Source organism: Cheilinus undulatus, linkage group 17 (assembly GCF_018320785.1).
Source record: "Cheilinus undulatus linkage group 17, ASM1832078v1, whole genome shotgun sequence".
Classification (NCBI taxonomy): Eukaryota; Metazoa; Chordata; class Actinopteri; order Labriformes; family Labridae; genus Cheilinus; species Cheilinus undulatus.
In genome coordinates this window covers 25,773,561-25,786,774 of record NC_054881.1, presented here as the reverse complement: position 1 = coordinate 25,786,774, position 13,214 = coordinate 25,773,561, and the positions used below count along the sequence as shown (strand labels likewise).

The window sequence follows — 13,214 nt, the reverse complement described above, 5'->3', positions numbered from 1 at the left end:
TGTTTAGCCTTGATTCATTGGTTCATGCAAAGGAACACAGACACATTGCATGGAATTTAGATTAATATAAAGATCTAATTTAAAGAGCGCAAATAGCAAATCAGTCTCTCTCCTTAAAAATGTCTTTTTTACATACTAGGTTAGTTATTTTAGACTACTGTGAGTGTTCAAAGATTTATAGAGTTAATGTCCACTTTTTACACAAGAGCTTCTTGTTTTCCTCTCTTTTCAACCTTCTCTCTTCCTCTTTTTCGACTTTCCTCACATCTCTTTCAGGCTGGCGCGAGATGCCCCCGACAGATGCACCAGTCACTTTGATGCAGTGGCCCAGATTCGAGGGGAGGCCTTCTTTTTCAAAGGTACCAAGTCACAGAGGGAGACAGTCAGACACAGAGCCACAGAGCTGTGTGGGGAGAAATAAAAAGAAATTAGCTAAATGAGCGGAAGTTGGAGGAGGGAGAGCAAATTAAAAAAAAAGGAGAGAGAGAAGGAACTGGGTGGATGTAGATGCCCGGCTGAGCCTGTTGAGCCCTGCTGAGAGTCTGCAGTCCAAAAATTACATCAGGTTTTCATGCCTGCCCTCTGGAGGAATGACCTGCAGCATCACACTGACAACAGAAACAAGAAGCAGACTCTCCTGCCTTCAGCGGCAGATGTCTCGGCAAAGTATGCTGAACTTTAGCTGACATTTTTGAACCTTTTTTGAATTTTTTATATAACTTACAAAAGATGACATTGAAAGTTTACAAATCATTGTTTCAATCGTTTTGCCCTTTGTATGTTAGTTTTTTCAGACATTTGAATAAATAGCAAGGTAGATTGTGATTCTGCCTGCAGTCCAGGTCTACCTGTGTGCCTCAAGCTCCTAAATTTAAGTCCTTCACACATGACTTAACTTTTTATCTTTGAGTCCTTTTTGATGGACAGCGTTATGTATTTTTCATGCTTTTGAAAACTCTTTTCAACCAGCCTTGGGCCTGTTTTGAAATACCAGCATTCTCTAGTAAAATAGCTGAAGCTAAAAACAAAAATAAATCTCTCTTTGATAATCAGTCTCAGTCAATCAAACTTTATTTCCATTTTCCATTAGCTCCAATTTGCAACCAAAGTTATCTCAAGTTTTACAAAGAGAGTAAATCAAGCTCATACTCTTAGTTCCATCATTTACATAAACCCAAAAGAATCCATTTTGAGCTTGGCAATTAGCAGTATTAAGCAAAGTTTCAGTGGCAAGAACACCTTGAGCAGATCCAGACTCGTGTTCATCAAATATCTATTTTCTGTTCTTGCTCAAGTCCAGTGGTGGCTGCTGAGCTCTGTTGGAAGAAAGCTGCAACTGTGGGGTCAGCTGAAAAGAATTTTTGATATTGAATAAGCAGAGTTAAAGGCAGGCAGCGCCCCCTCCTGTTCAAACAACACCATGACACAAATTGTACTGTATTGATTAAGATCTATCTTTATTTGTATTGGTTTTTAGCCAATTTGGGATACATCCATTCATCCCTATCTGGTTATATTTCCATTATTCTTACAGGTTTAAATGGAACATATCCATCCCAGCGATATAGACAGGCATGTTTGTGGCCTTTGAATATAACACAGTGCAGATGTGGATAATTGTGGACATGATAAATCAATTCACTCCGAACTTTCTGTCATTTTTGTTCCTGCTATTGTGTGGACTGTTGCATCCTGCCCTTACCTTCACTCCCCCTACATGTGTCGTTTCTACATCGTGTTAATTTTTGAGGCTGTGCACAATGAATCCGTCATGCAAACACATGCACGTGGCTACTATTACTATTACTGTTTAGAAAGGAACCATGAGAGACTGTTTAAAAAAATGACATTCACTGCAATGAGTTCTAAACAACATTGTTATCATAAATTATATATCAAGAAATTGTATTTAATTTGTATTTCTGATCATGCTGATTTTAATGTACAACGACTTTTTGCAAGAAGGGATTCCAGTTTGGTAACCTCAGCATTATATACATTACTGTCAGGCAAGTTAGGTAAGAAATTCTAATAAAATTGTCCTCTTCCTAATAGGAAAGTATTTCTGGCGACTAACTCGAGAGAAACACCTGGTGTCTTTACGCCCGGCTCAGATCCATCGTTTCTGGCGGGGCCTCCCTACCAACCTGGACAGTGTGGATGCTGTTTACGAGAGACCAGGAGACCATAAAATTGTATTTTTTAAAGGTACATGTCTGGAGAAAATCTACTTCCAAATATGGTTTCAGATCCTTTATTTAGTTTTTTTTATGTACAAAAAGTTATTTGGTTCAAACTGTGTTAGTTTGTTTATTTTCTGACAAAAGTATACAATACTTCTTTAGTTTAGATTGAAATCTTTTTTTTTATTTCTGCATGTAACGAGGCAGCAATCTTTCTTGAACACTGATGCATGCATTATTCCTAGAGACAGCATATCCACACAAGGGGTTTTGAAGAAAAGCAGATGACCTAGAGACTTTTTATATATCCATTCAGTAAGGACTCAAAACAAAAGAGATTGCTCTCGCCTTTCTTTCAACACCACCGTTGACTTTGAGGAAAGTTTTTTCTCGAGTGGAAAGACCAGCCATACATTTTATATAGAACTTATTTAAGATTAAGGACAGTTTTATATGAAAAATGAAGCAGTTGTCCTGGCAGAGAATGCCTTTCACTGACTGCATTACAAGAAATGTATGAACATTTTTTAATGTATAGAGGGTGTGCTGCATTTATTTTTCCACATGAATAACTAAAATAATACTGTCCCTATGGTGTGAAATGAATTAAACTGTATATCTTAATATAGATTTTCTGTCCACCGCCAGGGTTGAAGTACTGGGTATTTAAAGATAATATCGTAGAGGAGGGTTACCCTCGTCCAATCAGTGACTTCGGCCTTCCCTCTGACGGTGTGGATGCAGCTTTCGTTTGGCTCCACAATGATAAAACTTACTTCTTCAAGGACAACCAGTACTGGCGCTATGACGACCACCTGAGGCGTATGGACCTTGGTTATCCTAAAGACAGCTTGCTGTGGAAGGGGCTGCCGCCCCAGCTGGATGACGCCATGAGGTGGTCTGATGGTGAGTAATGCTTAAATATTTTTTTTTTCTATTCCAACACTTACAGGGACTCAAAACACACTCGCAGGTGATATTTTGATGTAATCTTCTCTGAGGGAATCTGAAGGTTATCTCAGGCTTGTTAGGAGACGTATTTCCCCTAGCATGTCCTTGCACAAGACTCAAAAGGACCAGTGGCTGACTGTAAGGTCATGTTTGTTTGTTAAACCGTCAAACAGAGTAAAAGCAGTCACTCTGCAGGAAATGAAAACCTGATTCAGAGATTCATGATCTCATTCTTTGTCACTAAGCAAAGTTAGTGATGAAGGTGAAAGAAGGTATGAAGGTTAATTAATGTAAGCTTTGCTTTGAAGCCTAATGTGTGTCTGTGCTTCAAAAGGAGTACTTATCAGAACATCAAACAGTGATTGAAATCCCCTATAGACTAGAGAATCACAGAAATACAAAGAAGTGAAAATAAACCCGGTTTGGATTTATTCATACATTTCTTTTCTGTGATTTTCTCTTTAGATGTGGAGGGATGCCACTCCCCCACCACATTGTTTGCGCAACCCATTTAATGTTCCAAAGATATGCAAAAATTGTGTATAAATGCTCCAACTTCACTTTTAGAGGACTGCTTATCAATCTGAAACCATGTATTGTTCTTTCAAATGGCAGTGTGTCTGACTATTGCAGGTTCAAAGACATGCATGACAAGCACAGTTTTGGTAAGGTTTAAGCCTGGGTTGAGGTCACCTAAAGAGGGAGAAAGATACTAATGGTGGCCTTTGGGGTCAATGCTTGGATCTTTTTGCAAGCATTGTGGGATTGCTTGAACCAGGAAGTGCACTTTAAATAGCTTTTCTTCCTCATCTTGTTTAGTAAATACACCATAATTCAAAAACAAGAAGTTAGAAAAAGAACAAGAAGTTAGGCGGGTGTCCTAATTTATATAGAAATTCCAGTGCAAAAGTTCTACTTTTAGGTACATACATTATGTATGGAATTCAACTAAATTAATCACAATCATGTAAATTATAATGATCATATTTTCCAACTACCCAAGATTACCCTGTTGTCCAAAAGTCCTTGCACAGTAGTTGTCACTCTCTTGAGTAGAAATTGAAGCTGTTGAATTGATCATTTTAAACAGTTTATCTTTACAGCTTTTTTCTTAAGAATGTGTCATAAACACATTGACATAAAATATGCATACAGAATTAAAAATGTTGTAACAAAAGAGAAATCCTTAAAATCAGATTCTTCCCTTGACTCCCTCTGCTTTAATCAAATGGCAACCTCTTTAAAGCATTTTAGCTATAAGAATATTGGATTAAAAATGTTACGTTCCAATCTTCAACCCAAAAAATGATCAAGATGAAATATCAGAAGTAATGTCACCAAGACTATAAGTCAGAGTCAAAGGAAGCCAGTGACATATTTCATCTTCTTCTATCTTGGTTAAAAATTGATTATATACACGTTTTGATAGATTACATTCGATATAAATGATAAATCACCACTGCTAGTTTCTCTGTCTGATAAATGATTACATTTGTCAGGGAGAAATAGAGTTGTAACACTCCAGCAGAGCATCAGACCACTGGTTGCTCTGGAGCTTGCTGCAGCCTAGGGCAAGACCATGCAATATCCTTCTCGGGGGAAATCCTCAAAGCGGAGTGAATTACTTGAGAAAAATGAGACTCGGATGGAGCAATTATGCAAGTTAGCAACATTCAAGACTTGACGGCTGAAGTTTTGAGATCAGATTAGAATTTTGAGTCAACTTCCTAGGAGCGGTAAAATACTGAGAAGTTTAACTCTCAGGACTTCTGAATCCTCCATCCACTACTATCACCCAACTTTTTTCTTCTGCCATCCTTGTATGGACAATTTTGGTTTAAAAAAAATAAAGATTGCCATGCATTTTATACATTCATGTAATTTTACACAGTAGCTGCGTCTACTTATCTACGTCAGTTCTGGCCTTCTTGTACAGACAGATTGATTGCACAGTAACATAAATATAAAACACTTTAAAATGAGTGACTGTGAGAGTGGTTACCATGGAAATGAAACACTGTCTCCTCCAGCTGTGAACGAACAGGCTTTTAGAAAATTGCAAAGTAACTCATTGCAAGCAGTTGCAGGTTTTTAATTGCCTCATCACAAATTTTTGGACTGATCAGGGCTTTAGACAACCATTATTCTAAACACTACAAACTACAATATTACAGTGCTACAATGTCATTTAGCAGACGCTTTTATCCAAAGCGACGTACATTCCAGAGCAAGAACAACACAAGCAAGATCTAGACGAGAAGAAACATCAGTAAGTGACACAAAATGCTTCAGGTTCAGTTGGACACAGGTGCTGCCATGCAGTGTTTAAGGCAAGCACCTAAGGTATATTTTGGTATTGGTATTTGGTATTGGTATAAGGTATTTTTTGTTTTGTTTTGTTTTTGTTTTTGTTTTTTTGTTGGTTTTTTTTGTTTTTGTTTTTTAATTTTTTATAAACACCAACAATGGAACAAGCAAAATGTGAGATTTATCATTATCACCATCCATTTCACTTCACAACAACTAATTACCAAGTACCAAGTGCTGTGTCACTCACAAAGAGCTGGGCAAAAATTCCAGAAATAGAGTAGGAAAGTGCGAGCCAACTGTAGTTGGGAGACTCACTCAACCACTAGGGACAACAGTGGAGAATAGTCTAGCTGAGTGCACAGTGTTCTCTAAAGAGCTGGGTCTTTAGCTTTCTCTTGAAAGTAGAGAGGGACTCTGTGGATCGAATGGAGTTGGGTAATTCATTCCGCTACTTAGGGACAACAGAGGAGAAGAGTCGAGCTAGTAACTTAGGAGCCTGATGAGCTGGAAGTACCAGGCGCCTTTCGCTGGCTGAGCGTAGTGGGCGAGAAGGAGTGTAGACCTGGATGAGGGACTCCAGGTAAACAGTTTTGGTTACTGCTTTGTAGACAATTCTTATAGTTTTGAATTTAATGCAAGCTGCAACTGGAAGCCAGACTAATCATGAGTATGCTTACTTTTTAATCTTAGCATGTTAACATGCTGGTGTTTTCCTCAAGTAGCCCACACACCATCTTCAATTGGTGTGAGTCTCCCAGGCCACAGCTATACTTCCATTTTAACCTTGTGATGGTGTATGTATCTGGCTGTTGCAGATACATTACATACATGGTAAGTGTTACTGGAGGATACACCAGAAAGTTCAGGCTGTATACAGCTGCATGATGTGTGCGATGTAAACTACAAACAACCAAGCACACAACTGACAACCACCAGTTTACACACTTTGAACTGTAATGCTGTTAGGGACATGAAGTAACTAATTGCATTGAGTTGAGGGGCTTTTGTGTACATGTGTGTTTTGAGTAGTTTTTGAAATAAGTAATTTCACTTTCATTTAAGTAAAGTTTTGAGGAATAATAGTCATTCACTACACTTTAGATTGCAACTGTTACTGAGTAAATAAAATGAAACTAAATGACAGAAGGGGGAGGTCCTAGCTTTCTGTCTACTGGGTATGTGAAACTGGCCAGTTGTTTGTTTTACTGGTACCACATGGTATTCAGAGGCGAATGGCAAAGGAAAGTCTTAATCCCACTTCACCCCATCCCCTACTTGTCCCTATAAATTCATTCTTAGCCAGAGGTGTCAAGTAACAAAGTAAAAATACTTTGTTACCTTACTTAAGTAGAAATTTTGGGTATCTGTACTTTACTGGGGTAATTATTTTTTAGCCAAATTTTTACTTCTACTCCTTACATTTTCATGCAAATCTGTACTTTCTACTCCTTACATTTTAAAATGATAATAATAATTTCATTTCAGCTTGTTTTCATTCCGGCTTGTCATTGTTAAAAAAATACAAATAAAAACCCAAAAACCTATCCAGATAAATCACGCCATCTGGATCGAGTGAATTTGATTGTGGTTGGATGAGAAGTGTAAACATAATACCATTCTGACACCCTATTGGTTTGTACGCGATCCATCACACCTGTACACGACACAAGTCATGTCACACTACAGCAAGGAAATGGCAGACATATGTAGCCTAGTACGAAGATGTCCGTGGAAGAAACTCAAGAGAACTCAAGCGAAATGTCCCAACCAAGCACCAGCAAGGAGGTTGGTAGCCAGGAAGACCAATACTTATAGGCAACTAGTCATCATATCTTCCGCTCCATAAAACACATGTTAATGCTCAGTAGTACACATATATGGTTCTTTAATGTATTTGCATTGTACTAAAATTTGTTAATTTTCAATGGGCATAAATGCGGCTGAAACAGGTGCATCCCAAATTTTTCAACATTAACATTTTAATATAACATTATAGTTATTATGGCCTTTAGAAAAATGTTTTTTGGGGGGGAGGTGGGGAAGCGCACTATGGTAGAATGGAAAGAAATGGTAGAATGGAATGAAGTAGTAGAATGGAATGGAAAGTATAATGGAATGGAATGGTAGAATAGAATGAAATGGTATAATGGAATGGAATGGTGGAATGGAATTGTAGAATGGAATGGAAAAATAGAATGGAATGGTAGAATAGAATGAAATGGTAGAATAGAATGGAAAGTATAATGGAATGGAATGGTGGAATGGAATGGTAGAATGGAATGGAATGGAATTTTAGAATGGAATGGTAAAATAGAATGGAATGGAAAGTGGAATGGAATGGTAGAATAGATTGGAATGGTAGCATGGAATGGAAATCATAATGGAATGTAATGGTAGAATAGAATGAAATGGTATAATGGAATGGAATGGTGAAATGGAATGGTAGAATGGAATGGAATGGAATTGTAGAATACAATAGGCCCCTGTGGCGCAGCCTAAGCTTTTGTCCTTAATGGCATTTTTTTCCCCCTTTCATTACCTTTACTTTTATACTTACTACTAATACTAAGTAGTTTGAAACCAGTACTTTTATACATTTACTCGAGTAAAAAAGCTTGAGTTGATACTTCAACTTCTACTGAAGTCTTATTAAACCCTAGTATCCATACTTTTACCTGAGTAATGAATGTGAATACTTTTGTAACCTCTGTTCTTACCCCTACATTTTACATGCAAGTGTAGGGTATCCAGGTTCTTGCTGGAATAGAGGGGTAGGATAAAGTGCTTGTGGTACATAAACCTCTAATCAGAGATTTTCCAGAGGCACACTCCAAACTGAATGTTGCAGAAGTGTTGGGCGGTAGCATCGCTACAAATAGTGTTGTTAGTAGCTTGACAAAATCTTTACCTTAGTGGTAATGCTGTTATTTTCTGAACCAGATAGCTTTTTAATAGTTAAGGTCCTTTTTTTTTAACCAAGTAGTGCGGTAATGTCCATCAAGTTACATTCTCTCCACAACAAAGTGGGAGAGCATCAGGGTGTAGCTGAGCCCTCTTTCACAGTCCAAAGGCAAAAAAATAAAGGTTGAGGAGAAGAACACACAGTTTACTTGAGTTTCCTTTGGAGAAACACAGGTGAATCTTGAATAAAATAACTTGACATCCCTAGAGTTAACTGTCATTACTTTTTATTTAATAACTAATCCTATCACTCACATGAATCCTCCCAGAATCTCTTGCAAATCACTGGATTCTTGGAAGGCTTTTCACAAGATTTTGGAGTGTTTTTGTGGGAATCTGGCCCATTCATTTTGTAGAGCACTTATGAGATCAGGCATTGATGAGAAGGTGCTAGCGTCATTCCAGTTTATCGATGGGGTTGAGGTTAGGGCTCTGTGCAGGCCGGTTAAGTTTTTCCCCACCAACTCATCAAACCATGTCTCTGTAGTCCTTGCTTTCCATCAGACACTTGGCATTGGACTGGGTGATGCTCGGCCATGGAGACCAGTTAATTGAAGCTCTGGCTGCATAGTTTTTGTGCTCTCATTAATCCGTCCATCCATTTTCTATACTGCTTATTCCATTTGGGGTCGTTGGGGGCTGGAGCCTATCCCAGCTGTCATTGGGTGAGAGGTGGGGTACTCCCTGGACTGGACAGCAGTCAATCACAGGGCTGACATATGGAGACAACCAGGAACGCCCATATTCACACCTACAGCCAATTTAGAGTGATCACTTAACCCAAGGACCATGTCTTTGGTGGTGGGAGGAAGCTGGAGTAATCAGAGAGAACCCATGCATGCACGGGGAGAACATGCAAATTCCTCACAGGAGGGCCCTGACCGGGAAGTGAACCAGAACCCTTCTTGCGCTAAGCCCCTGTACCGCCGTGCAGTCCACTGCTCACATTAATGCCACTGGAAGTTCAGAGCTCTTCAGCTATGGAAACAGCTGAGTGTTGGTGACTTTTACGCGCCATTCACCTTAGCAGTCGTTGACCCAATTCTGTAATTTAATGTAGGTGTTCTGCTTCATGGCTGAGTTGCTGTTGTTCCTAAATGCTTCAACTTTTTAACACTCCAGCTGTGGTCAAATACTTTTTTCCATTTAGTGTATATCAATTCAGTGAATGTATTTAACAGGTAAGTTTTACATGGTTATAAGTAAATTTCAATCAAAGTAACAGTACTTTTACCTTGGTGCAATATTCTTGTGCTTTCCACCGATGAGCACTGATCTTATGATTTAATGTTACGTCTCAGTGGAATAAAGGAGTGCTATGCTCACAAGCACAGGTATTACTAATATTTACTTGAAGGATATATTGTCAATCCTGACTGTTTACTGAGACTTGATCTGGCTTTATTTCAATATATTTGTGTAAATAGCGTAAAAATATTAAATAAAATAACAGGCTGTTAAATGTATGGATTAAAGTTTACTTTACTTCTTAGTTCAGTTTCAGTTCTACCCATCAAAGATATGACGTTCTCTGGAGAAAGTGAATTAAATTAAAGATTTCTTTCCTTTCATCCAGTCTATTCTGTCATAGTATTAATTTTAATTTCATGTGAGTTTATTTAATTCTGGCAGTCTTCCTGCTTATATCCGTGCATAATTTTTTGTTGGCATAGCTGCAGTATGCAGATTAGAGGCACATTTGCATTTGATTGTTTCTTTTTAATGTGTCAAAATATTTTTTTAACCTTTTTATCTGTTATTTTGACGTTGCACACATGGGCCTTTTTTTGCCAACACTTTGCTCCACACAGTCAAACACATTCAGACCTTGGAGCTGGCCCAGTGTAAACACAGAGAGCAGCTCCACTGTAGCAGCTGAGCGTCAAGGTCGCAGCCACTGTTTCCATTAATGCTGATCTGCAACAGCCATTTGAGCATGTGACTAATCAGAGGTGTTAAACTGTCTAACACCACTTCATGAGAGACTCTGAGTAGGATATCTTTTACTTTAATGCTGTTGTGGGTATGTATACCAGCTCCTTAATGATGGGTGTTTTTGTACTTAAGAAATACCCTTAAACCAGTCCTGAAATTTGAAGCCTCTTGCAATGGCAGCCAGAAACTCCCCTAATCCCCCCTGCAGAATGTAAAGAAGCTCTGTCCCTGTCAGGTGTTTAGTGCTCTGTGTTCTGTCTTCCTCCTAACCCTTCTTGATATGTTCATGAAAATGTGTGTAGTGTGTGCTTGTGAGGCCAACAGCACAGTCCCAACTCTGCTTCACCCCCGGCCATTATCACCGCAGAGCCTGGAGGGGTAAACTTGGAACCCTGCACGCACAAACAGACACATACGCCATGGGGCCTGGGAACTGAAGCCACATCAAAGCCTGTTCTCTGTTTGTTTCTCTGACTCGGAGGGAACAGTGAGAAAATGTGAGCTGGAAACATACAGGGAGGTGAGAAGGACTGATATGACAACAATAAGAAGAAAGGGGATATGGTGACACCTTGTTTTGACCATAGAACTAAAAGACGGAGAGACAAAAAGAAGGATGGAGGGGGATTCGAGACAAGAGGAGATATGAGGACACTTGAGGATGAAGAAAGATCATAAAGACGGAGAGGAAAAGAAAAGATATTAGAAAGATAGATGGCTTGACTCAGCGGACAGATAGAGAGATCACAGAGACGGAGGAAGGCTGTAAAACCTTAGAGAATGATAGCTGTAAAGGGAAAAGGGGAGACTTTAAGGATAGTAATGTGACTGTAATGATTATACTAATCATTGCTGCTGATGCCAGTGAGGCTCCCAGGAATAGTTGAGCCTTTCAGTCATAGACACTAAAAGGTAAAAGAGAGGAAATGAAATTTGTCAAGCATGAATATTATCTTTAACCACAGAGGTTCACTTCAGAGGATGTTGGTATAGTCCAAGTTACAGCACCATTTCTCTGTTGTTTGCATAGCAGGGTTAAGAGTTAAATTCTTGAGTATATAAAGTCCCTGTGAAGTGAAATCCGAACTTTGTGTCTTAACACAAGGTATACCAGACTAATTTTGCTGTAAACATGTGAAAACACTGAGTGTACATATGACTTATTTTTTCATTTAGACTGATAGAAAGTTTGTCACCTCTCTCCTGGCTTGGTTTTCTTCGGTCAGGGCAAAAATCTGGGGCAGAGATTAATCCTATCTGATTCTGTAGGTGTGGATGGAGAATTTGATTGTTTATGAAGTTATGCCTTTGTGTCTCAAAAGTTTCCACTTCAATCTTTTTTTTATCATTTCTGATGATGTGGAAATGCTTCAGTGAAATACAGCTTTGCATCCTCCATCAGCATATTTCATCCAGTGTCCTGTGTTTGTTTTGTGTATTCAAAGGAACAATGAAAGTACAGAAGTTTAAAGAGCTGGAGAAGTTTAAAGAGGCGGCTGGAGTTCAGTCTGCTAAATAATAAAACTAAAAGCCGCCGTAAAAATAACAATTCGCCAGCTGGTATGTGCTCTCAGTTCTTAAAGGGAATGAGAGCTGACGCTCAGATATGTTTGATGCTGAAGCAAATCCTAACTGCTGTTGGGAAAGAGTTAGCATCCAACCTGGACTAAGTTTGCTAAAATTTGTGATATTTTTGTATATTTTCAATACCACATGATGAAAACCAGTCGTTCTCAACTGGTGGGTCAAGACCCAAAAGTTTGTTTTCTGAGTCATTTTCATGGCCCAGCAAATAAAAAATGTCAAAGTTCAACAGGGGCTTTTAAAAAATGTGTATAATGTTTTACTGGTGCTGAAGAAATGCTTCTTTCTCACCTCTGCATCTGTTTTTATTCTCTGCCCTTCGTCCCAGCCTCTGACCCTGCTGTTTCATTCACCAGTTGGCAAAAAGCTCTTTAAGGTCCATTTAGCATCTCATAAAGATGCACACATTAACATTAGTGTCTGTTAGGGGCAAAGAGAGGAGGAGATAGAGCGTTGCCATCTGGTCCCTAAAGTTTTTCTTTATGTTCTGAACTACGGACTGATGACAGCTACACAACTCTGCACTAACACTGACGGCCATAAAATGTTCTCAATACAAAACAGAAATATAGACAGAGAAGAGACACATAATGCGCACTACTGTTGAATTATTCATGAAAATTTGGAGGAAATGTTTTATTTTGCATATATGCTAGGAAAATCTTAATAATTTTGACTTTTATAAATATAAACAGTGCAGCAGGTTTTGGTATGCATTCATTTGGTCTTCCTTATGTGCAGGATAGGAGTCAAAAATGACTAAGTTAATCAATTTTAGCTGCCTAGGTGATCCTTTTTCTTGTTGTAGTATTGAAACAAGTATTAATATTGTTGTTTTTTTGTTTTTTTGTTTTTTTTCCCGCTAGTTTCATATGGAAACTCAAAATTATGGAATATTGAAACTCTACCCTAGACACTTCACCAGTCAGTTACGGTGCTACATTCATAATAATATTAACATAAACTGAATCTAACCAGGATCAGTTCTATATGTGAGTTTACAGTGCCTATAACAAGTATTACTGGGATATTTTACCCTTGTATTACTTTTTAAGTCAAACATCGTCAATATAATTTGACTTTTTTGACAAAAAACCTTTTAATGTCAAAGTGAAAACATATGTCTACAATGTAATGTCAATTAAATATAAATATGTGATGTAAAATAAGTAATTGCATAAATATTTTCCCCCTTCAAGTCGATATTTAAATTAGTTCATGAACCTTTGGCTGCAATCACAGCACTGAGTCTGTGTGGATAGGTCTCAGCCAGGTTTGCATATCTGGACT

At 38.4% G+C, this 13,214-nt stretch overlaps 1 protein-coding gene across 1 annotated transcript in view; it reads left to right on the top strand.

Annotated features, from left to right (window-relative positions):
- The window catches only part of LOC121524667 (matrix metalloproteinase-17-like), a 149,922-nt gene that overhangs the window by 120,650 nt on the left and 16,058 nt on the right, over positions 1-13,214 (top strand). The window contains exons 7-9 of the mRNA XM_041810112.1: positions 277-359; positions 2,056-2,208; positions 2,832-3,089. Coding sequence (XP_041666046.1) covers positions 277-359; positions 2,056-2,208; positions 2,832-3,089 — 494 coding nt within the window. The remainder of the gene's footprint in view (positions 1-276; positions 360-2,055; positions 2,209-2,831; positions 3,090-13,214) is intronic.